Source organism: Hippopotamus amphibius, chromosome 6 (genome assembly GCF_030028045.1).
Source record: "Hippopotamus amphibius kiboko isolate mHipAmp2 chromosome 6, mHipAmp2.hap2, whole genome shotgun sequence".
Lineage (NCBI taxonomy): Eukaryota > Metazoa > Chordata > Mammalia > Artiodactyla > Hippopotamidae > Hippopotamus > Hippopotamus amphibius.
The window spans coordinates 60,417,912-60,444,044 of record NC_080191.1 but is presented as its reverse complement, the minus strand read 5'-3'; the positions used below and the strand labels follow the sequence as shown (position 1 = coordinate 60,444,044).

The 26,133-nt window shown below is 40.1% G+C and overlaps 1 protein-coding gene across 4 annotated transcripts in view; it reads right to left on the bottom strand.

Annotated features, from left to right (window-relative positions):
- Positions 1-292: 292 nt before the first annotated feature.
- The window catches only part of SNX9 (sorting nexin 9), a 99,061-nt gene continuing 73,220 nt past the window's right edge, over positions 293-26,133 (bottom strand). For 2 of the 4 annotated variants that reach the window (XM_057738359.1, XM_057738360.1), the window contains exons 8-18: positions 24,166-24,291; positions 23,932-24,049; positions 17,381-17,511; positions 14,095-14,198; positions 12,746-12,849; positions 10,298-10,375; positions 7,466-7,542; positions 6,329-6,418; positions 3,989-4,103; positions 2,056-2,147; positions 293-731 (exon numbers count right to left, since the gene is read on the bottom strand). In XM_057738359.1, coding sequence (XP_057594342.1) covers positions 684-731; positions 2,056-2,147; positions 3,989-4,103; positions 6,329-6,418; positions 7,466-7,542; positions 10,298-10,375; positions 12,746-12,849; positions 14,095-14,198; positions 17,381-17,511; positions 23,932-24,049; positions 24,166-24,291 — 1,083 coding nt within the window. In that variant the 3' untranslated portion in view covers positions 293-683. Of the gene's footprint in view, positions 732-2,055; positions 2,212-3,988; positions 4,104-6,328; positions 6,419-7,465; positions 7,543-10,297; positions 10,376-12,745; positions 12,850-14,094; positions 14,199-17,380; positions 17,512-23,931; positions 24,050-24,165; positions 24,292-26,133 lie in introns of those variants that run through there. The other 2 variants (XM_057738361.1, XM_057738362.1) reach the window with 2 other exon arrangements.

Sequence of the window (26,133 nt, the reverse complement as noted above, 5' to 3'; positions counted from 1 at the left end):
AAGCCCGAGGAGGGAGGCACTCCTCCCAGCAGGTGGCACGTGAGGGTAGTGGGTGCGGGGGCTCTGATCCCCAGGTTCGGCCAACCTTTGTCCTCTGAAGGGACGCATGTGTCACAGGCACATGAGGTGGAGCAGCCCTGGGAGCCCCTCTTTGCTTCCTCTCTCCAGAAAAACATAAGAACTTGAGTCATAAATATCTCAGTGAAAGGCATGTAGGTTTTCCTAAATAGACAGGAATCCCAAAGGGCTGAAGAGTTATAAAAATATACAAACATATATATTTTTTGCTCTGGCATATTTCATATTTTTAAGAAAGCAATTAGTAATTATCTGACATTGGGTAAGAACTGGAAGATTGTAGGTGACTCATAAATTACAAGTTTATGTAAAATATCAGTGGGGAAGTCCCTAATTTTCCACTCAAAATTCTGATCACTTTACTTTCCAAAAATAGACAACTTCCTTCCATTGGTTTAAATAACGGATGTGGAAATGAACAAAACACTATCCCTAAAGAACTGATGCATTTAAACACTTAAAAGAAATGCAGTTTTTTCCAACTCTTATTTCTTTTTGGTTTTCTTTCTTTCTTTCTTTTTGGATGATGGGGGAGGGGATCAAATTGTGTTGCCCCAAGTCAGAAGGAAGCACTTCGGCGTTTCTTCACGTTCGTTCTGTCTGTCCTACATCACCGGGAAGCGACCGAGGGCCTGCCTCAGCTTTTCCGCAATCTGGTGAAAAACAGAACAACCGTAAGACGTCTCTCCCATCATGACTTCATGGTACTTTATTATTTCCATCTCGCCTGAGTTAAACATTGCAAAAATTTCAAATCCTTTAACTGGTTGATGCTCCTAGTCTCTCAGCACCAACCCAGCCTCTGGGCAGTGGCGAGACCTTCCTAAACCCTGGTCATGGCTGCCGGCGGCGGTGCCCGCCTTGCAGGGAGCCCGGCTTCTTCCCACAGCACAGCTGCCGCCTCTCTGCATAGCATCATTTCTAGACCGTCTGCCTGTCCTCCAGAGATCCGGGGGATCCTGTCTCTGTGCCGGCCCAGACTCCCCTGCCTTCCCGACACCTGTGAACTCCTGAGACTCGGCTGATGAGCAGCCTCCTGACCAGGCCCTGCTGCTGCTGCACAGTGTGGAGAAAGGGTGCACCTTCAACTCGTCTCCGAAGTCAACTGTTTCCAACACACGATGGACAATATCCACAGAACACATCAGCCACAGCTCCCTTCCAAGAACTGACTGCGGGAGAGGCGTGCGGCAGTGTCCACCCAAAGATAAGATGAGGCATGCATGGATGTGGGCCTGCGGCTTGCCTATCATTATCCCTGGACCCACAAGAGAAGATACCATGGAAACAGTGGAAAACTAAGAAACATGGCAGGCAACACGTGGTCCGCTAAGTTACAGAACCTGTCTTCGCGTGTCTGAGTTTCCATTTACATGTTAGATCCTTGTTTTCTGTACACTTTGGTAAATAACAAAATTGCTGTGCAGAGGTACAAAAGTTTACATTTTCATTTCTGGTTCCTGAATGAAAATATCTAAGGCTTCACTCTCCCTCTCATTTTTGTTTTCTTTCTGAAATTCCTCTGGTACACTGCAAAAACCTCACTCACAAACAAAGCCGGCCTGTGCTGTCCTGCGCGGTGCCAGGCTCCTTCCCCAGCTGGGAGCCAGCAGGGACGGCAGGGTGACCTCATCTCATTCACAGTGTTCCCTGTGCATAGAGGGGCTGGAGGGAGGGGAAGGGACCACACAATAAGGGCTTCTTGAACTCACAACCAGCATCCAGTACCCCTTCTTCTTAAAAAAACAAACCCCCTTTAAACCAATGTTATTCAAAAAGAAAAGGCAGATATGATTAAAAGAGACTATAAAAAACCCTGCTCGATATTTAGCCTCCTTTGGCTTATTATTAGTTAGGATTAAAAAATACAAGCCAAAAAAAAAAAACCAAGCAGATTAACTTCACTGGGTCAAAGCAAATGAACAGGAACCCCACTCTCCCTGTGTGTGCAGAGGCCTGGGAGCAAGGCTGACTCACCGTCTCGTAGAACTGCACCTGCTGCTCCAGGTACAGGCGGATGACGCTGTTGTAGTCATAGATACGGTTACTGTGGAAGTGATTCATCTCAGCTACAACCAAAACCAAGACATCAGTCAGTGCCCCCCGGACTTCAAACGACAACTGGTGTCCCTGCTGGGTTAAGAGTAATCATCAACCAGAATTCATCGGGTTGGCCTGTGCCAGTTCCTGACAAAATGCTAAAAAGAGGCTAGAAAGACAATTTGAACAATTAATGGCAACAACACTTTCCAGTAGATGGACAATTACTGCTGACTTGCATGTTAAATCCTATAAAGCCCAATACAGAAAATCACCAAATGGCGACTACTGTTTGAGCAGGAAACCGACTTGGTCCCACCGTCCACAGATGACTGCAGCTCAGAACGTCAAGTCCGTTTACGGGGGGCCTAGCGAGGCACCCGCGGGGTGCCACGCCCCCTCCTGCACAGCGACTGCCCAGGCAGGTCTCTCAAGGGCCTTTGGGAGGCTGGGCAGAAGAGTGAGACCTGCGGAAGGCCCTCTTCAGAGTAGAGCTTGGTGCGCAGGCGCACCAAGGTTGCCAGGACTCAGGCTCTTTCCAGGCAGAGGACTGGACGCCCATCCTTCATGTTTGCTGAAGGATGAATCCCGTCTCTAACTCTGTCTCTCAGCGTCCCCCAACCCCATCACCAGCTCCAGAGAGGCCTCCTTATCACGGCTCCTCATCGCCTCCCACCCACCTTTTCTCTTATACTCTACATCTACAAAGCCAATGCCAGCATAAATTCCTACAAAAAGCTCACTGTTCTGAGTTTTATGCTGTTATCTGAAGTTATACAAAGCTTCTCACTTATCTATTTGGATAACCCCCAACAAGTTCAAAACCAATGTCCCCATTTTAAACCCTCTGAAGCCCAAAGCTTCCGTCAGGCTTTCCCATTTCTGCCCCGAGCTGCCCTAGTTCTGGAAATCTTTCACACGTTCTTCTCCTCTCCCACTTCTTCCTCAGTCCTGAAGGATGTCCCTTGGAAAAGCCTGCAAATACCCTTCATTCTCTTCCCCCAGCACCTCATCTTCTCTGGGTTCTCAGAACCTCAGACGGCAGGAGCCAGGTCTCTGGTCGGGCTGTCTAACGTCAGCCCCCCGTTTGCAACGCCCCACCCCCCGCCCCACAGCCGTTGCTAGCGAACCCTCTCCCTTGAGCAGTGTTTTTTTGTTTTGTTTTTCCATCAAAACCTTTTAACAGCTTCATAATGCCCACAGCAAGTCTAGACTCTTCTTTCAAGGCCCTCCACAATCACCAGAATTCTTTCCCCAACAACCTGCAAGTGTGGCTTATTCCCAAAGGCCAATGACCTAATCTGGTCCCACTATCTTGTGTGCTTTTGATCATACTGGAACATCCTTCCCCTTCCTCCTTTGCCCATGTATATTTTATCCATCCACCAAAACAGGAAAAATCAATTCATTGCTCCTATCTGCTGGAAAACACTCAAAAAATTAATATTTTCTTTTTACTAACAGGCAAACTATGCCAAAAATGCTATGTCCAAATTTCCTTCACATTTTACAGTCTTGGGGCCTGGAGGTTATATGCTGCTAAAAGCAGAACTCTGGAATATAATCTGGATAGGGGCTGATATGAAAGGTTATGAAAGGAATCTTCAAGTCTCCAAGAAATAATAAAAATGTACAGGTTTAATCAAGCTGTCGTTCATCATCATGTCAGGTAAATGTGTGAAAAAGTAAATAAATATTACAGCTTTTCATTAACACTGGGATCCTGCAAACAACAGGCTTATGAAGATATTTTGAATCAGTTCTTATTAAACTGCTGTTCACATTTGAATTTCTTTCCAGCAAGGAAAATAGAAAATTTGCTGAGAAAAAAATCTCCACTAGCTATGCAAAGACCTTTTCTTCTTCTTACCTTGCAAAGCATAAGACATTGTCCCAACGCGTTTCACCATGTTTTGTTTGTCCTGCGGGGTGATCTTACTAGCTGCAACCAGCTTATCACTTTCTTTCACTTTTTCTATTGCTCCCTGTGAAACACAAAATGCAGTGGTATTAATAAAACAAATCTGCAAGGATTAGTCATTTGTTTAAAATATAACAAAGCTAACACATTCTATAATTGACTTGCTACTAAATAGGAAAATGTCCCCACAAAATAAGAACATAAGGTAAGCATCTAGATGTAACTTCCTGTAAGTCACTTGGAAACAAACATGTTGCTATTCTTGCAAAATATAACTAAGCTGAAATCTACAGTTTTATGCTACAACAAGGCAGAAAACTAAATAGCACTCTCTTTCTACAGTATGTATAAGTCACTGCCATGATAAGAGTAGTACATGATAGGAAAACAGGCACTAGGTTTAGGAAGTCCTTTAATCCGGGTGAGTCTAGCACATGCACCTGGGCACTGTGTCTCTGTTATAATGTATTTCATAAGCTGGTGCCTAAATGTGCTGATCATAAGCTTCCCTGTGGTTTCTGTAAGAAACACTGAATTAATTTTAAATTAATACTTAGATGGAAACAGCTGTAAAAGTTGCCAAAGATTTCCCACTCGAGTCTCATCACGTTGCTCATTGATGCTGTCTGGAAAGAAAAACTCTGTACTTGTGCATAAATCAGGCTCCCCGCCTACAATTCTGACTGCAGGCACAAACTCCTAAAACAAGCTAACTGTTCTGAGTTGTTTCTGAGATTTTAATTTTAATATTATTTATTTATTTTACCCCCCCCACCAGTTTTACTGTGATATAATTGACAAATAACATCGTATTAGTTTAAGGTGTACAGCATAATCAATCTGACACATGTATGTAATACAAAATGACTACTATGGTAAGTATGTTAATATCCATCACCTCACTGAGTCACAAACTATTTTTTTCTTGTGATGAGAATTTTTAAGATCTATTCTCCCAACAACTCCACTTCTGGGTATATATCCAAAGAAAACAAAATCACTATCTCAAAGAGACATCTGCACTCCTATGGTCATGGCAGCATTATTCACAATAGCCAAGATAAGGGAACAATCTAAGTGTGCCTCGATGAATGAGTGGATAAGATGTTCTGAGTTCTATACTAAGTTACCAGAAGTTGCACAAAGCTTACTTACCTACGCTACCCCTTCACGATACTTCAATTATAAAGCCAAATGCTAAAATGCCCAGATGCCGGTCCTTTGTAGAGATTCTCTTAATAAACCCTTAATAAATATATTTTTTTTTAATAAATTTATTTATTTATTTATTTTATTGGTGTGTTGGGTCTTTCTTTGCTGTGCGCAGGCTTTTTTTTTAGTTGCGGTGAGTGGGGGCTACTCTTCGTTGTCATGTGCGGGCTCCTCATTGCAGTGGCTTCTCTTGTTGCAGAGCACGGGCTCTAGGCATGTGGGCTTCAGTAGTTGCAGCACATGGGCTCAACAGCTGTGGCTCACGGGCTCTAGAGCGCAGGCTCAATAGTTGTGGCACATGGGCTTAGTTGCTCCGCAGCATGTGGGATCTTCCTGGAGCAGGGACCGAACCCGTGTCCCCGGCATTGGCAGGCGGATTCTTAACCACTGCGCCATCTAGAAAGCTCCCTTAATAAATATTTAATAAGTACATCACAATACTCTGGGGTACTACAGTTGATAAAATATCCACAGTAAGAGGTAATACACTGATTTTGAAAGAGAGAAAAATTAACCAGAATCAAAATCTGAGGATAACTCAAACCAATCTTTTATTTAGTTTAAAAAAACCTCTGTGATGGGAATTACAGTTTCCTTTTTATTAATATAAACATATAAAATCGATATTGACCATTTTGATTGAATTAGGAGGCCCTTAGTCAGGCTCGGGGACAGAACATCTTATTTCATCTGGACAAGAAAGGACCTTTCGGGACCTGCCCAGGCAGTGCACAGGGTCTCGCTGATGAGGGAAAGTACCAGTCCTGACACTGACTTGAATACCAAACACCATGATTGTTATCTTTGATACCTGACCTAAGTATATCCATAAAGGAGTATTTATCATACTTTTAGTTTCCTCAAAATAATCTTTTTACAGAATAAAGATAACCTAAAAACTACCCATGTATCTAAATGTGTTAGGACCTCCCTATTTAAACACTCCAAGGCATTCCAGCTGGGGTCAGAGAGCGGCTTCTGGCTGAGGGCACTGAAGGGTGAGGCCTGCATAGGTGGCCGTGCACCTGGGTTCTGATTCACCCGGGACGTCGTCTGCGAATTCTAGGATCAAGTTACCTTGTGAGCGCCAATAATGTCAGGGAAGCAGCCGAGGAAACCTTTATACTCGTGATTGCATTCCATCAGGAAATGGAGATCTTTCTTTGGCTGTAACGAGACACAGACTGGTTATTATTGGCGAAGGAATGTGGACAATCAAGGAAGAGAAAACTGTTGTTATCTGAGGATGGTATCAGCCAAAGATGTTCTGAGTTCTATACTGTCTATAGTATCAAGCATTCAGCCTAGTTTTCCTATAAGAAAATAATCCCCAAGGACTACACTCTCATCATAGGTTGTGAAGAAAACAATAAGACAGAAAATTCTTAGGTTGGTTGGTAAAATTAGCTATTTTGAGGTGGCCCAAAATACAACACTGTGAGAAAAGAAAACTAGTTAATACTGTATGTTTACACACAAGCAAATAAGATGTTATAATTTAATGTCTAAATTTTAGCAGAGAATTTTTAAAAATTATTTTTAAAAGTTTCCATTTTTCTAGATTATAATTTTTAATAGTCATGGTATGCACAATTACAAAAGTTAACCTTTCTTTTAAACAAGTATCAGGAGAGTAGTTAATGACCACATGAATGTACATGCACACAAACATATTTCAAGTCGTCATCTGAAAAAAAAGGTTTTAAATTTAGAGATTTGAAACAACTTAGATGGTTATTCCCCTCAAGGAAACTTATTATCTATGAACATAACTGAAATCAGGTTACTAAAAACTCTAATAAAAGCCATCTGACTCTAACGTACTGGGAACCGGACCAGGGGCTTTCTCTTCATTAGCTGTTGGATCCTGAGATTCTTTCCAGGTAGGTGCTACCATCGCCATTTACCAGACCAGGAAACCAAGGTCCAGAGAGGCTGAGCAAGAGTCCACACAGGGACCTGAGCAGAGCTCTTTCCTGTATGTTCTAATCCCCTGACGGCTGCAACACTGGAAGGTATTTAGGCTTCCTGATGATGAATTATCCATCACTCTGGCTTAGCCTAAGAAATACTATTACCCACTGTATTAACAAAGATACACAGGGATGGAAGAGTACAGCCATTTGGAAAGTTTGTCTTAAAATAGGTTTTAAATGAAACATGTGGGTGAGGTAGCATAAAATCTTAATTGGAATTGTGTGGTTATGTTAATACCTGTTCTGCCACAAGACTGGCAATTTCTTCATACGTCTTTCCTGCTTCTGTTATTGCATCATTGAGATCTGTTTCACCTGCAAATCATTACACTTATATGAGTGGTTATAACATATTTTCATTTATTTTATTTTAGAATTTTATTTTAGAAAACTTACAACTTTTAAAATCTACAGAATAGTATAATAAGTCCCCATCTACCCATCACCTGACATCCTAATTAACAGCTCATGGCCTATATTTTAGTCTCCTCCCTATCTCCCTCTTTCACTGGGCATTTAACACTTCATCCATACATTTTACATAAAGATAAGGACTCTTTAAAAAAATATGGACAATACCAACATCACACCTAAGACACTTGTTCCTGATATAAATTGTCCAGCCATTGTGCAGCTGCCTGGTGTCTCCAATCAAGTTGGCTGCTTGAATCAGGATGCAAAGGCGGTCCACATGGCATAAAGCTGATGTGTTTCCTACATAAGCTCTTTCTCCTCCATCCTTTTTTCTGGCACATTTCTTTTTGGGAGGTGTTGAAGAAACTGGGTCATGTACCTTGGTACCACAGTCTGGGTTTTGCTGACTGAGTCTCAGTGGTGATAACACAGTCCTGTTCCCTGTATTGTCTAGATCTTTTATTTTAGTACAGGTTTGCAAATTGGTGCTATTCTACTTCTACCACTCCCTCTTTATTAGCTGAAATACTTCTGTAAACAGAAACTTTCCATTATCAACTTTCTGGTTACCTTGAGGTATAGGAATAAGGAAGAGCAGGGTTAAATGCTTCTTTCTCATTACAGTTTTCAGAATAATACATTGATGCAGTTTATTGTATGTCAACTGTATCTCAATGAAAGTTCTTAAAAAAAAAGAATAATAAATTGATTCTCTCCTATTCCCCCAAATGTAACTGAGATTAACTTTTTTTTTTTAATTTTATTTATTTATTTATTATTTTTTGGGGGGTACACCAAGTTCAATCATCTGTTTTTATTGAGATTAACTTTTTAAAAAAGTATCATTGCAAGTCTGGATTTAAACATATTTGATAAGCTATATTTCACAGCAATTATTATTTTCACTAATGCTCAAATTTTCTCTTCACTGGACAGTGGAAGGCTCTTCAAATTGGCATCTGAGTTCTTTTGCTAGGAGCTCTGGTTTATCTCAGGGGGACACATGTTTAGAAATGGCCATGCAGGTGATGCTAGGGGTGCTTCTAGGCCTTTTCAGTGAACACAGCCAAGTGTGTACCTGTTAATCCCCAATTTCTAATTTATCCCCCCACCTTTCCCCTTTGGTAACCATAAATTTGATATTTATGTGTGTGAGTCTGTTCCTGTTTTGTAAGTTCATTTGTATCACGTTTTTAGATCCCACATATAAGTGATATCATATATTTGTCTTTGTCTAACTTACTTTTAGTATGATAATTTCTAGGCCCATCCATATTGCTGCAAATGGCATTATTTCATTATTTTTTATGGCTGAGTAATACTCCATTTATATATATACCACATCTTCTTTATCCACTCATCTGTCGATAGACACTTAGGTTGCTTTCATGTCTACCTATTGTAAACAGAGCTGCTATGAACACTGGGGTGCATGTGTCTTTTTGAATTAGAATTTTCGTCTTTTCTGGATATATGCCCAGGAATGGGATTGCTGAATCATCTGGTAGCTCTCTTTTTACTTTTTTAAGGAACCTCCTTACTGTTCTCCACAGTGGCTGCACCAATTTACATTCCCACCAAAAGAGGGTTCCCTTTTCTCCACACCCTCTCCAGCATGTGTTATTTGTAGACTTTTTGATGATGGCCGTTCTGAGTGGTGTGAGGTGATACCTCACCGTAGTTCTGATTTGCATCTCTCTAATCAGTGATGCTGCAGCTTCCCATGTGCCTGGTGACCACAAGATGCTTGTCTTTCCAGGCCTCGGGCTCCTCATCTCGAAGATGAGGCGCCAGACTAACGAATCCTCAAAACTCCCACCCAGACTAAAAGTTCTGATCATGAGACACAATTCAGCCAGGCCAACAAGAAATACCCATATATGGGAGCCCCAGATCTTACATTTTGGTAAGAGACTAATTTCTTGTTCCTGAAAATACTCAGGCATTGACCTCCACGTTCCCTAGGTATCAAGATAAACACCACGATGACAATACCAAGTCTATCATTTCTGTAAGGGACAGGATGCCCTCAAGTAGAACAGGTGCCACTCACCTGTAGGTGCTAATCCCTACCTGCACCACAGGCCAAATTAAGAAAACAAAAGCCAAAATATAAAAGAAAACAGCTATTTCCTCTTATAAGTATTGTCAATGCAAATACATAATGAACTCAAAATACCACAAGTAAGATATATGATGTGGGATAAGCTGAAAGCAGTTATGAGTTACAGAGAATAAGGCAACATGAACTTGTTACTTAATCAAACACTTCTCCTCCAAATGACCTTGACAACATCTGGCTTTTGACAGTCAGACATGACTTCAGAGTTTGGTAGAGAGATGAAAGCAAAAGCAGAGTGTCACATACCATAGCTGCCTTTTTAAAAAAGAAAAAAAACCTAAAATACAAGAGCTATCTGAGCCCAAGAAAGGCAAAGAAGCTAGCAAGAAAAAAGACAAATTTTAACAATCTACCACTTTTCTCAAAAGTAATAAGGTGAGGTTGTGAAAGTCCTCAGTGGAGCAGTGTAGCCAGTTTAAACGTCACTGACAAGGGTGCTTAACTGCAGTTGCTGTGTGTCCGCATGAGCCTGAGGAGGCCGGTCTGTGTGGATAAGGCACTGAAGGCCCAAAGAATAAATAAATACAGATGTACCTTGATAACCACTAGAGCTGAAGACTGTTGCTAAACTCTGCAAGGCCTTGCCTATCTTCTGATATTCCTTGGGTAATGCTGAAAGAGAAAAAGGAATAAATCATTAACTAGTCCTCTGAGCAAAATGAAATGGATCCAACCTTTTTCTAAAAGTACTTTTATAATAAAAGAAATTTGAAATGATTCAAAATAGTCTATATTCTTTAATAAAATATTGAAGTATGATGATTTTTTAAGAAAATTAATGATTGTTTTCTCAATTTTTAATTAATCAATTGTTCAATTAACAGTAGACACTATTACTAGGAACAGCAACAACAGCGCCCACATTCTCATCCACTGAATGAAACCACAGTGAACCGGAAGCTCATTTAGAAGATGATTTCTAGTCCTTTCGTATATACCACCCCAACCTGGTCATCACAACAACCCCCTCCACCAACACAGCTTTAGGAAAATAAGGGTCACGTGGCTACAAGGCGGTGGGCCGGGCACTCGTGATTCCTAATCCACTGCTTTTCCTACTCTGCTACGTGCGTGTGAACGATCACTTGCAAAACAAGACACAACCAAAGGCAACGGGGTGTGGAGAAAAATGGCAGTGGATCCTCACAGGACCAGAGAGGAGGGATATTAGTTTTCTCATCTGTATAATAATAATAATTAAATCATCTCTAAGGCTCCTTCTAATGCTAAAATTCTAGGCTTCTAGGATCACTCTGGAGAACTTTCTAGAAGAGTCTCTGTATCTTAGGCTACTTTTTTTTGCATCTGTATATAGTCCCCTGAAATACATCTGCTGCCTTTCAAAAGAAATCATTACTTGCATTTGAAGACAGTGTAATATTAATAAAGAAAAATGATTCAAATGTTTCTTTAAAAAAAATCTAGGCCAGAAAAATTTGACATATGGTCAACAAGCTGTAATAACCAGGAAATACAAATTCAAACTGCATTAGCTTAGTTAATTTTAACAAATTGTTCATCTTTTTGTAACTCAGTTTTCGCCTCTATACCAGGGGTTAAAAATACCTGTCATGTGCTTCACCACGTGGAGTGTGTGCTGGATTTCTCACTTCACAGACTAGGAATTTTAAAAAACTCTTTTGTGAGAGAAAAGAAATTATGCCTGAATCAAATTCTAAACAAAACACTTCAATCCCCTTCCCCCCTAAAAGAGAGCAGCCTAAAGCTACTACTATTTCATAATTTTAGTCTATGAATTTTACAGGACATGGAGTTGACCAGATGCTAGACACAGGGATTTGACTCTACACAAGCCATAATTCCAGATTTTTGTGATCTCCTTAAAAAAATTTTATTATAAGATCTGCACTCATTTAAATTTTCTTAAAAAAAGGGAAACAGCCGAGTTTACAGTTAAAATTATTTTAAAATTTAAATTACTTCATTTACATTTTAGAGAAGTGTCACTCCCCTTTGTGTCCATGAGTTAGTCCCTGTGACCAAAGGCTTGAAACAGATTTTGTGTTCTGATGTTGCATTCGTATATGTTTTCAGGCTCAGTTCTATTTTTAGCATTTCTTTGCCATGAGAAAGGAGCAACTGTTATTACTCCCGGTGTCTGCCCCTCAAACATGAGCAGCTGGTACATGACAAATGGTTCTGTTGATATAAAATATCACGTGAATGGTGGAGGGCCATTCAGTGTAAAGGCCTGGCTTTTTCCTGCAAAGAGCCAGATAGGAAATATTTTAGGCTTTGTCAGGCTGCAGGTTTCTGTTTAAAGTACTCAACTCAACCACCCTTAACATGACAGTAGCCGACATGTGAACTCCACAGCTAGACACTTGACTGTGTTTCTCTCCTGGGCTATCTGATGAAAGAGTGGTGTATGTTTGGGGAATACAGGAAAACAGTTCAGCAGAATGACAGTCTGCAAACAAAGGGAAAGGAGGGAGGACAGGAAGTTCTTGTGGATGTAGAACAGCAGGCAAAAAGCAAGGGTGACAGCGCCACTTTCTTCTCAGCAGTGCGCGAGTCTGACCCATGTTACATGCTTTCAGCTACCACCTACCACTTGTTTTTCCTAAAAATTAGAGCCTTAGTCAAATATACAACTTACTAATATTCATCCACCTTACCAAATGGAGGAATATTTAAAAATTAAATCATGAAGTTAAAAATATGCACAGGCAGTTTCTAAACATACAGAGAAGATTAATTTCCACAGATTACAAACCCCCCAAAATTGGAAACATTTAAGTAAACACAGTGTTTTTAATGGGAGTTCTTGAACTGGCTTTGAGCCAATTTTCTGTTGTTTAACGAGGGTTGAGAAGTGAGGTTCCTCAAAGAACTGTGGGTATGACATTACTTTGGTTCACTAAGTGCATTTTTGTTTGAGGTTCCCCAGGGCGACAAAGGCCATAACTGAGGCTGCACCACCAACCACAAAAGCCAGCAGCAGCCGAGGACAGCACTTACGTCCTGTGCACCGCTTCCAGTGCTCCTGCCCTACGGTCAGCAGCTCCTTCACGCCGTCATCCATGGCTTTGGTGAATTTACCAACAGCGTCACACTTCTGTTCTCTGTGGGGCAAACACATGAGGAGGTGTGTCCTTGACTTCACTATCAAACGTCTAAACAGCATGAGGTGTACAATGAGAAAGGTCCACGTGGTCAGGGTAGCTCACACCAAATGAAAACACAGAAAACTCGTTTCTTGCATTATAACAACTGCACTTTCACTAAATTTGTCTTAAAAACAGGCAGGACTCAGGTTTTTAAAGAACTACTTCAAAATTTGCCACTTACGTTTTAACTCTGCTTCCTTTCCCCCTCAAATTCCATGTGAAATTTTAACTAAAATTATTCTAAAGTAAATAAAATCTTCATTTCTTGAATATCTTACTTAGTGAAATTCAATCACTGCAGGTACCACTGAATCTATAAAAATGTAGTATGGGTTGCTAATAGTAGTTGTTCATTCATTCCAACAAGTACTTTAATGAATCAGAGAAAATAACCTAGATGCACAGCATCTAAGTGACACTGAACATACCAGCTACTTAAGGATGTAAAATGTTTTCAGCAACTTGAAAAAATCATCACAATATACTTTTAAATGAAAAAAAGCAGATTATAAAAGAGAAGGCATAGTGTGAGGTCATTTTTGTTTACACAAACAATTCTTCCTCCATTTACAAATGAACAGAGGAGGGTTTGGAAGACCACAGACCTAGGTCAACATGTTAACATTGATTTTGCTCTCTGGGTAGTGAGAGGACTATCTATATATTTGGTAACATATAAGCAATGATTTTACATAAAGAAAAAAGGCTCTTAAAATTTAAAAGAAACCCCAAGATTTCTTATTAGTCTTTAAGCAGCAAAGGAACTACTTCAGATTTTCAACCGAGCCTACATTAAAAAGAAGATGACAAGATTAAAAACAAGAGATTAAAAAAACAGAAAAAGCAGGTTTGGGATTGCTCCCTTCAAGGCAATGTTCAAACAGATCCTTGCCTTGTAGACTATTCTGTGGGTGTGAGCTGGCTCTGCACCACCCCGTTTCGTCATACTTTATTGGAAATAACGATAACTATGAAATCACTGACTTCAAGGCAAAAAGGAAGCGGACTTTGATGCTATGGGTAGAAAGACAGTGTTGTATGTACAAACGATGCTCTCTTGTCATCTGACTACTAACCCCACTCATTTTACACACTCTAGTCCGATGATTTGAATTCTAGGTGTGGTCAGACTGGCCGAGACCTGTAAGCAGGGAGGTGGACTTAGTCTGGGGAGAAGGGAAGTTTGGCAGTATCTCTTACATTTCTGCTAAGTCCAGGTCAGGTGCCTCCGGTTCCATGGTGGAAAATATCATAACTCCCACCAGCTCATCTTTCTCAGCCTTCCTTTTCCCAGTTTTCCATTCCTGTAAATAGGAAGATTATAATGTTAGAGTGGAGAGCAGAGCCAAACTGGTCTTTTAAAATTCCCTCCTAGAATCGGCTCACTGGCCATCTTTACCCTCCTAATTTTCAGAAAGCAGCACCCATGCCATCTCTCCCTGCACATGTGCCAGGCGCCTACACGTCTCCAACACCACATGAATGGTGCCACTGCACGGAACAGTCCTTGTGAACCCAAGTCCTTCCAGAGTGAGGCGACCTAGCACTTTTTCTTCCCCAAGGCCCACTCTATGAATGTGACAAAGCACCTCAAGTTTTTAGGTTGTTTCCTTCAAAATATTAAAGCTTTTCTAAAATATAAGACAGGAATCAATATTATAAACTATTAAAAAATTACTGCAAGTTATATATATATATACACGCACACATACACACACAAAGTACCCAAAGCAAAAATATGCAGTGCAACAAATTCTCACAAAGTGCACTCCTGTGTAACTGCCACTAAAGCCAAGAAAGAGAAAAGAGCTAGCATTCCCCAAGCCCCTGTCACGTCCCTTCCCTCCCCTACAAGGGTAACCATGATTTACTTCTCCACGGTTATCATTTCCTCACTTTATAGAGTTTCACCACCTGAGTCCCTACATCATGGTCTTGCTAGTTTTATGAACTAGCTAAGAATCCTACACTAAGCATTCTCTTGTGTCCGGCCTCTTTTGCTCAACCTATGCTGAGAAGCTACATTCACACTGTTGTTACAGCTGTAGTTCACTCATTTCACTGCTATATAATATTCCATCAAATGACTGTTCCCCAATTTACTTACCCCATTCTACTACTGGTAGCCACCTCCAGCCCTGGCCAAGTTACAGGTTAAGCTGCTGTGTACAAGTCTCCTGGTGCATACGTGCATGTGTTTCTGTAGCTATATACCCAGGCGTGGAAAGTTGTTCAAGCTTAAGTGGATAATGCCAAACTGTTTTCCAACCTGGTCTCCTAATTTTCACACCTATGAGCAGTGTGTGTGAGTCCCAGAAATTCCTCATCTCACCAGGAAGACAACTGGTATAGTCAATCTTTCTAATTTTAGCCTTCTGGTAAGTGTATTTACTGTGGTTTTAATTTGCATTTCTTATTACTCATGAGATTAAGTACTTTTCTATACATTTACTGAGGATTCAGACACTTTCTTTTGTGAGGTACAATACCGTATCTTCTATTTTTCTACTGGTTTCTCTCTCATCAATTTGCATGGGTTTTCCCAACTTCTAAAATCTAGCCCTTTGTTCATTATACATGTTTATATCTTTGACTTGTTTTTCCTTTTTAATGACTTCTTCTGATAAACAGAAGTTCCTAATTTTACGGTAGTCTAATTTGTCAGTCTCTTCCTGTACGGTTAGTCGGTTTCGTGTTTTACTTCAGAAATTCTTCCCTACCCTAAGGATATGAAGATCTTCTCCTATGTTACCTTCTAGAACCTTTATCGTGTCGTCTTTCACATGTAGACTTATGAACCATCTGTAATTAATTTTAAAACTTAATACAATGGAAACTTTCAAACAGACAAAGGAGGCCTCCTCCATCCTTTTTTTTTTCATGTTTATTTTACTGGAAATCTCCGATATAATATCATTTCATCTGTAAATACTTCATTATATATCTTTAACAGATAAGGCCATGTTTTAAAAACATAACCACAATACCAATATCAAACCTAACAAAATCAAGAGATTGTTGTGAGGTAGTGACATCACTTCATTCTTCCCAGTGATGCCACTCAATTAACTGAGCACCACTGATTGAAAAGACTGTTCTTCCCCCATTGTATTCAGTACCATCTTTGTCATAAATTGTGTCCATTCTATTCTATTCTATTGGTCTGCTTTTAAAATTATTTTAGCTTTAGAGTCTTAATATCCAATAAAGTCCTCTTCCCACTTCGTCCTTTTTTAAGAGTATCTTGGCTATTCTTGGAGCTTTAATTTTCTATATATGACACTTTCCAGTTCTTCAATCCATGAAATACAGTACTGGAACACTTATTTAGGTCCTCTTTTATTTCTCCCAACGATGTTTCACAGTTTTTTATGCAGATCTACATTTTTCTGTAGATTCTTTGGGGTTTTCTATGCCCAACCATCTATATGAGCTACTGTTGTCCAGAGAATCACAATTTTTAATAATTTTCTAGTTTTATACTGTCATTTAGTAGATGAGGAAATTGTGGCCCAAAGAAATTAAATGCTTTGGTCAAGGTCACAGAGGTAGTTAGTAGCAGAGCAAAGACAAAACCCAGTGCCCTGGCCCCAAGTTCTTTCTTTTCTTTCTTATGTCAAAAACACCAAAAGTCTAGATTTATTATTTTTAATAATAATATTCTGCATAAAACACAATCTTTAGAAGTGCTTCCTAAATAAAATCCTTGGCAAATCAATTGAACAAGCCCTTGTTAAAGTCCTATGGGTAAGCAGTAAGGCACCAACTTGGAGGGGGTTCCCATAGTTTTTGTACTACATTACATTTTCACATGTATCATTCACCGTGAAATGCAAAAAGACTACAAATGTTGAAGTGGAATGATCTCTAACCTATAAATTACCTTAGTCATGACCAAACAAATGATCGCATACAGTGGAAGACTAAGGTGACACACGGCTACTGTCAAAGCAGATAACAATAGTGAGATGACAAGCAGCCAATTTCTCCTTGATTTGCAAAAAAGAACAGATGACGGCTGGCTGAATGACTGCCCACCGGGCAGAGGCAGACCTGGACTCACAACAACATTTCTGGAAAAACAACGTGGCTCTGAGAGAGCTGATTCCATTCCGAATCTACTTTTCCTTTCATGACACTATTTACACTGAAAGGTCAAAATGTGAGCATAAGAAAACATTCACACTATTTCCCTAACTTCACGCTGATAATATCCTACATAGTTTGGGGGTTTATTCTATCTTTAAAAGCATGTAGGAAAAAGTCCCTCCCCCTATCACATCCTTCACCCCACCGTTACTGGGCCAATGCACTCCCGGGTTATAGGAAACCATTCTGGCAAACTCTTCTCACACGCCATGACGAATTTCCTACTATTTAGAAATAACCAACTAACCAACATGATTTAACTTCTTTTAGACACAAAATTGGTGTGAATGTGACAATTCTCAATATCCTCTAAGATTACCATAACAAAATGTCCTACCTTTTCATCTCGGAAATTTAAAAATTGCTGGAAAACCTCACTTTCTGAGATGACTGGGTGACGACACATCCTGGTCACCCATGCCTGGAGTCTCTCCATGCGCATTTTGATAAACTCTTCTTCAAAGCGACCTGCAAGAGACACGCCGAGAGTGGTGTGCAACTCTGAGCTGTATCACTGTTACCACAACTGAAAGGCTGTTTATATAGCTACTGGCTACCTGTAGAGAGTTATTCAGTAAAAAAAATCATGATACTTTTTCACTAACCTAAAGACAAGCAACATAGTGGATGCTCAAAGACCCACAGGAAAAGTACTCAACAAGTTTGAAAGCAAATTTTATCTCAATATGGAAAACTTCCTATTTCTTAAAAACTAACATGCTAGTGCCTGTGTGGCCATGTGAAGCCTTATGGGAAAGAAAGCGGTGATAAAAATGTGTCTAAATGCAATATAATCTCAGATATACAAACTTAAATTTAGTATTTATGAAAAGTAACTCAGAACTGTAGTTTTTTTTCCTGTCTTGTTTTTTAAACTACTTAAATGTAAAACAGAAAAAGCAATTTTTCCAAGAATGCAATAATGAAAGTGATCCCAGAACTTATGACCATCGTAAAAACAGAGCTTAATGGGTGATATTTCTGTTTTAAAAGTAGAAAATCAGCTTAACAAACCTGACATACCAAACATCAAGTGAATACTAAGAATTTTTATGAGCCTAACAAACAAAATCACTATTCGTTAAAAGGCTTCTGGAGACGGAAATTCTGGTTATAGCTGAGTGCGACAATTAGCTAATCCTAGTCCCCAAAAGCAACTATAAAGTTGGACAAAATCGACAAAAATCAGTGCTCTGGAAATTAACCAAAGACAAACAGCCATGTGAGAAGTGGTTACGTTCCCAAACTGCTGAACTTCGGGCCAGAATAGTGGAAATCTGTGCAGTTCTGGCCTGGGACTACACCCCTCTCCCTCTATTCCATTCTATTTCATTTACAATAGAACCCTCCCCACAGAATTCTGAGATATCAATCTAAGAAAATATGTGCAGAATCTGTATACTGAAAACTACAAAACTCCATATGAAAATCACATATGATCTACATATGTTCTGGGATTAGACTACATATTAAGATTTCAATTCTCCCAAAATTGGTCTACAGAATCAATGCAATTCCAATAAAAATCCAAACATGATTATTTATAGGTATCAGATTATAAATAATCATGCTGACTCAAATTTACATGGAAAGGCAAAACAAAAAGAATAGCCCAAAACAACTTTGAAACAGAACCAAGTTGGAAGATTTACACTGCCTGATTTCAAGACTTACTGTACTATAAAAGCTACACTCATCAAGATAGTGTGGGGGCTTCCCAGGTGGCGCAGTGGTTAAGAATCCGCCTGCCAATGCAGAGGACATGGGTTCGATCCCTGCTCCAGGAAGATCCCACATGCCACGGAGCAACTAAGCCCGTGTGCCAAAAAAAAAAAAAAAAAAAGATAGTGTGGTATTGGCAAAAGGGCAGCACATAAATAAATCAATGGAACAGAACAGAGTCCAGGAATACACCCACACAAATATGTTCAAATGCAAAGGAAACTCAACAGAGAAAGGATAAATAGATAGTGAAAGAACCACTAGATAATCAGATGTATTATAACACTACCACCTCACATCTTATACAAACTTTAACTCAAAATGTATCATAGACCTAGATGTAAAGCCTAAAATTACAAAACTTTTAGAAGAAAATAGTGTAAACTTGGGTTAGGCAAAGAGGTCTTAATCATGATACTTAAAGCACAATCCATAAAAGAAACAACTGATACACTGAACTTCACTAAAATTAAAAGGTGTTGTTATGCAAAAGACACTGTTAAGAGAAAGGCCACACCTGGGACAAATTATTCGCAAATCACATTATTTGACAGAGGACATGCTTCCAGAATATATAAAGAAAATCTGTTTCAAAATTCAATGGTTAGAGGGGCTTCCTAGGTGGCACAGTGGTTAAGAACCTGCCTGCCAATGCAGGGGACACGGGTTCGATCCCTGCTCCAGGAAGATCCCACATGCCGCGGAGCAACTGAGCCCGTGCGCCACAACTATTGAGACTGTGCTGAAGAGCCCGTGAGCCACAACTATTGAGGCCACGTGCCACAACTACTGAAGCCCATGCGCCTAGAGCCCGTGCTCTGCAACAAGAGAAGCCACAGCAATTAGAAGCCCAAGCACTGCAACGAAGAGTAGCCCCTGCTTGCTGCAACTGGAGAAACCCCGTGTGCAGCAACGAAGACCCAACACAACCAATAAATAAATAAAAAATAAAATAATAAAAATAAAAATGAAAAGTGTATATAATTTTTTTAAAAAGTACTTAAAAAGAAATCAACGACTAGAAAACAACCTAATAAAAGACAGGGGGGAGAGATCTGAACAGACACTTCACCAAAGAAAATATATGGGAAGGGAAATAAGCACATGAGAAGATGCTCAACACCACTAGTAATTAGGGAAATGCAAACTAAAACCATGAAGAGACACCACTACATTAGCCTATAAGACTTGTTAAAATAAAGAAAAACTGACACTGACAATCCCATCCGTTGCTGGTGGGGATTCCAAAATGGTACAGCCACTCTAGAAAACAGTCTGGCAATTTCTTAAACATTAAATATGTATACCTACCATATGATCCAGTCATTCCACTCCTAGAAATGAAAACTTATATTTATACAAGAACTTGTATGTAAATATTTATAGCAGATCTATAAATGCCAAAAACTGGAAACCCAAACATCCTTCAAAGAGTGAGTAGATAAACAGAGTATGGTATAGCTAATACAGTGAAGTACTACTCAGCAATAAAAAGAAACAAACTATTGATACTCACAACAGGAGAGATGAATCCCAAATCCATCATGCTGAGTGAAAGAAGCCAGACTCAAAAAGACCCAAAAGCCAGACTACATACACACTATACGCTTCCATTTATAATGATATTCTAGACAAGACAAAATCACAGAGACAAAGAGCAGAGCAGTGTTGCCACGGGTTGGGTCTAGGAGGAGGGGCTGAATGTAAAAGGACAGAAGAAGGGAATTTGGGGAGGTGATGGAACTTTCTGTATCTTGAATGTAGAGGTGGTTACAAGACTGTGGTAGCAGTTGTCAAAACTCTCAGAACTGCACAACAAAAGGAGTGAATTGACTAAATATAAGTAAAAGAAAAAAAAAAAGCAGCCTGGACTTTCCTTAAGAAATTACAAGTACAAATAAGCACAAGTTTCTTTTAATGAGAAGAGTTATAAACCCACAGAAATCAAAAATTCCTGAAAAGTGGCCTCTGGACAGCATGATGGGTCTAGACCCCTCTTATATATTAAAACACGTCAAATTCTGCACTTACTATGAGTAGAGATTAAGTACTACAGAAGTGTAAGCTGTGCAGAAGATGACCCACCTCAAGGATAGAAAAGACCCTATAAGTTAGCATGGACCTAGGGGCTACACTGAATTATGAGCAAGTAAATTATACCTAGAGTTTATAATCTACTCATTGGTTGGAATTAATTAATTAATGACTCTTACTCCTCCTGAAAATTTTTCTGGCACAGCTGGTTTATTTACAAACTGTGACTTCAGATGCTACCTTGTGCTTATTAGGATTTTCCTATCAGGTCCCAGAGAATTTAAAAAAGGGAGAAGAGGGATTTCCATTTCCCCATTTTCTATGATTACTTATGTTTTCACCATGTGAATATACCAGTTTGGCACCAAAAAATAAAACCAGATTCATTCAATATTATTCCACAAAGAATAAAATCTATAAACAAATAAAAAATCTTAGCTGTAAGCTTTTCATGGATGCATTATCAAATCCACAAAAATGTCACGACATCATCTACTTGGTATTCCTGTTTCTTTTCTCCAGGATTTAAGTGAGACAGAAGTCTGTATAATAATGATCCTGTGGGCATCTTAGGCAGGAGGCAGACAAGAGAAGGGGGAATAAAGCGGCTTCTGTGCTTTTCAGTTTCCTCGGCGCACGTCCCAGTCAGTGAATCAAAGCTCAGCTTTCTTCAGACTGAGGAGCTGCTGCTTCCTTGTTTTACTATGACATCCCCCTGGCTTCAGGTCTGACCTTTTTGTTTTAAAAAAACAAACCTTACTATGGGAGAACCGTGACCCTATGATGCTTTAAGATAGCCATGGGTTATTTGATTCTGAATAAACAACGTATTAAAACCTAAAAAATAGGAGAAACCCCCACGGCCCTAAGACAGCTCATTAATCCATCTATTTAAACACCACGGAGAACATATTATGCCAATCAAGTTGATAAAGGAGAATTTAAAATTCAGGAGACAGTCTGAAATTTGAAAATGTAGAGAAGGGCAGAAATTAAGTTTTCATGGAAAGAAATCTAAATTTTTAAAAAGAAAGCTGTGGCTTAACAATAAGGATGACAGAAAGGAGGGACAGTTGAGTATCTGAAGTGGGCACAGAACTGGGGGTGACGTGACATGTCTGAGTGGCAGGAAGCAGCCATCTATGCCACCTGACAGGGCTGTCAGCTGCCCCGGCTCCACAAGGGGTTGCCTGGCAGTCACCCCACCTGAGGGCTAGGGTGTGTTTACTGTCCTGGCAATGCAGCCCCACTCTCTGTTCTGCTATGACAATTTGAAATTTTTGAAAAGTTTTCCCCCTCAAATCAAAATCAAAAACAGCTTCTTTAAAAACAAAGGTTCTATCGCCTCAAAAAATTTCAGAGAAACATAAACACAAAACAAAGCAAAGCACAAAGTAGGGTTTTAAGAAGAATAACTTTCTTATCCTAAGGTTACTAATTCTAGCTGGGGATTAGCCAGTGTAAACAGGGCGAGCTCTGGAATCACTCTCACATCCCTTCTTAGCAGTACTGAGCAGGGCCTGCACGTGTCTCTGAGTTGAGAGAGCACGTGTGAAGTGCCGGGGCAAACGTGATGCCTGGCACAGAGGGACCAACGGCACCACATGCTGGACCATCTGAGCGGGCTCTGCCATCCAGCTGGTGAAATCCTCCGTCCTTCTCTAAACTATTTATCTCAACTCCTGCTGAGTGACGACTAAACCCTCTCTGGTCCCCTGGCTTCTGCAGAAGGGCTCTTCCTCCTACGCGGGCTCCCCGAGTCTCCCCGCGGGCTCTGGTGAGCCTGTCCGTGCCTCCTGCACGTCTCTCAGAGGCCATTCTAGCTCTGACCCTTTAAGTCTTACTCTCATCTTTGATCCTCTCCTTTCTATACTTACAGTGTCATTTACCTAAACATTTTTTAGCTACATATGGAAACTCTTTCTAATTTCTTTGTAAAACTCAGCTTCTTTATAAACTTTTATTCCAAGACAAATATACTGACTCCTGAGTACTAACATTCCAGTTTCTAGATTAGGCTGGAGATTTTAAAAGATCAGTAACAGTTCCCAAAACGGACAAGGAACAAATACTCTCCAACTGCACGTTTACCAGGGGCTCTGGGAGCACCGTGGGTTATTCACTAGAAGATCACTTGGGGTGGGGGAAATATGACATTTAAATAAATAAGACAAGGGAGAGGGTAATAATCAATGATAAATAAAAATACTTAAATATCAACAGTCACCAAAATAATTGAGTAGAAAACTTGGTAACTTCCGGTACTAACACTTAGAAGCTCCATGGCTTCTACATCTGATGTTTACAGACTTGTAATGAAAATGACACAGCTGGACTATGTAATGTGTTTTTTAATTAATTAATTAATTTGTTTATTGGCTGCATTGAGTCTTTGTTGCTGCACAGGCTTTCTTTAGTTGTGGCGAGTGGGGGCTACTCTTTGTTGCAGTGCGCAGGCTTCTCATTGCGGTGGCTTCTCTTGTTGTGGAGCACGGGCTCTAGATGTGTGGGCTTCAGTAGTTGCAGTGCACGGGCTCAAGAGTGGTGGTTCCCAGGCTCTAGAGCGCAGGCTCAGTAGTTGTGGCGCATGCGCTTAGTTGCTTGCTCCGCAGCATATGGAATCTTCCTGGCACAGGGATCGAACCCAAGTCCCCTGCATTGGCAGGCTGATTCTTAACCACTGCACCACCAGGGAAGTCCTACGTAATGTGTTTACATCACCTGGGTCATACATTTTCATTTCCATTTTAGACTATCTGGATTAATTCTGTTTTTCTCAGGTGTCATTTTTCACATTTAAAAAATGCATATATTTCTTCTATAGGAAAGGGTTAGTAATAAAGACACAATGATTGGAAACGGTGTAGCAGTGAAGACACAGTGACTTTGCCAGAGTTCAAGATACATATGTGTACAGGAACTCGGACAGAAAATTTTATGAAACATTCTTGTTAGGTGTTTAGGTAACTTCAAAATATATGTACTATATATATATGGCTGTATTTAGCCTCTGTTTCCTAACTCCTACATCTTGCTCCACTAGAGGATGGAAAATGCCACTTCTGATTTACATGAGGATACGTTAACTGGAGTCCTTTCACTTGTCCTGGGTTCAGTGTCGTACACACTCACCTGTGACTTGCTTATCTGGAAGAGAAGGGATTGGAATGGCTGACCCAAACTTAACCAGCAGACGCTCATATAACCAGTCAAAGTGCTTATACCTGTGGTTTACAGACCGATTAGTGTTCTACAAAACAGAGAAAGAGAAAAAAGTTACCAATGCCAACTACAGAAAATGAAGAAAAAAGCAAATTGTTACTAGTGATGCAAGCATGATTCTACTTTGGTAACCTGGATACTTACAGTAGGTGTTAACTGATATTCAATGTAGCTCTTCAGACCATACATTTTGGAGCCTTTCCTTGGATCTGCTACCACACAGTCAAATGTAGAGGTAGGATAAACCCACATTGGGCCATAATCTCCAACCTACACAACATTGCAGGGAGAGTTGGTTTTGTTACATGGAAAAATAGTAAATATAATTGATATAAATCATCACATGATTCTTCCTAGGACTAGAAGTCCTTAGGAGGGTCATTTCTGCTCTTCTTTGAGAAGTTATTCACACAAATGCTCTCTGTTCCTACTAAGGTTATACTTAAAGAACACACTTGATGGGAGAGCCCTTCTGCTCCCATGTGGGCATCTCAGGCCATGGAGACATGCTGATCTGCCTTGCCTCTAAAGGAGGGTCAGATGGAACACAACTGCTCTCTTTAGTCCAGCTGTCTTATATGTAACGAGGGGCTAGTTTTTAAAGCTTTCAAATCTATTTCAGACTAATAGTTCTGTGAAATATAAAATGACACACTTGGATGGCTCAGCAACCCCAAATTGCCATCAAATCTCCTTAACACTTACTCCCACTTTCTGTATGCCCTAACTCTTTATATAGTCCTACTTCTTTTTAAAAGTGAAAAAGAAGAAAAAGTCAGGTGAGGTATGAAAGTGCAGAGGCTATTAGGTCAAGATGGTGACTGGGGCCCAGAGAATTTTAATAAGGGACTAAAGACTCTGACAATAAGTGATTATGATTCTCCAAGAGGGAGCCCAGATCCAGAAAACTCTCTTAAAGTTGCAGAGCAGGAATCTTTAAGAGGAGCCTCTTGGGAACTTCCCTCAGTGACTGGGACCAAGAGAGGCAATTCTGATCAACTAGGGCCCAGTATTCACGGGGCCACATTTTATTAGTGGGTAGGGTTACTGCGCCTTAAAGGCAAAGGATCAGGTCTCTGCTTTCTCCTGGTTTTCTGAAGACTCAATGGCTTTCCTCAGCTTCCTTTTCCACAGAAGAAGCCCACACAGGCAAGCCTGTCTACGGGGTCCACGGGCCCAGTTCTACCTAAAATGTGTGGGACAACTCAAAATGCGGAGGTCCTTTAGCTCTGTTCCAACACGCTCACATGTATGACAAAGTCCCCTGTGAGAATCTGAGGGGCAGGGCCATGGGCTCTTAATTCTGTGGAGTTTCAAATTTAATGAGACGAATAGCATATATGTTCAGCATGTACAAAAAAGTCTGAAGAAAAAGAAAAAAACAAATAATCTTTAACCTAACCACTCAGAAGATAACCACCCCAAGTTTGCTTTGAGGGAAAAAGGTTAAACGGGCTCTTGGTCACAACCCTTGTCTCTGGAGTTTTCTAGCATTTCAAGCTTTTCAAGGAAGTGGGAACAAGTAAGACAAAAAATTCAGTATCATTCTTGCAATTTTATCAAGTTTCCCAGGACCAAAGACTATAGAATAAGACCAGATGTTTCCTCCTGGTTTGAGTCCAGGGTGATTACATTAAAGGCCCCCTGCTCTCCTGCCCTGCCCCCAATTTACAGTTACAGGATTAAACCAACAGGGTCAGAAGATAGCTATAGTTCTCTTTTCCAGAATTTCATCTAGAAATATACAGCTGGATAACACTTAGATAGAAAATCTACCAGCAATGAACATTTGGGTGAAACCACAGAGCCTGTGTCACGTTATGTAATAAGCTATTCAAAGGCAGATATTCTTAATGGTGCCGTTAACGCCCAGCTGTTATTTGCTAGCTCCTTATCATGACTCAGCAGCTGGTTTACAGAAGGAAAACCTTACCAACACAGCGGAAAAGGCAACTTATTCTTATAACATACATGTACTTTGCCAAAGTAGAAACCTACATATTTGAATTGGGTTTATTAGCTAAATATGTATAGCTAACAGAAAAACAGTACATAAAAGATATTTCAAGACACTTGAGAAAAGTTATTAAAAATACATATATACTATGGGTG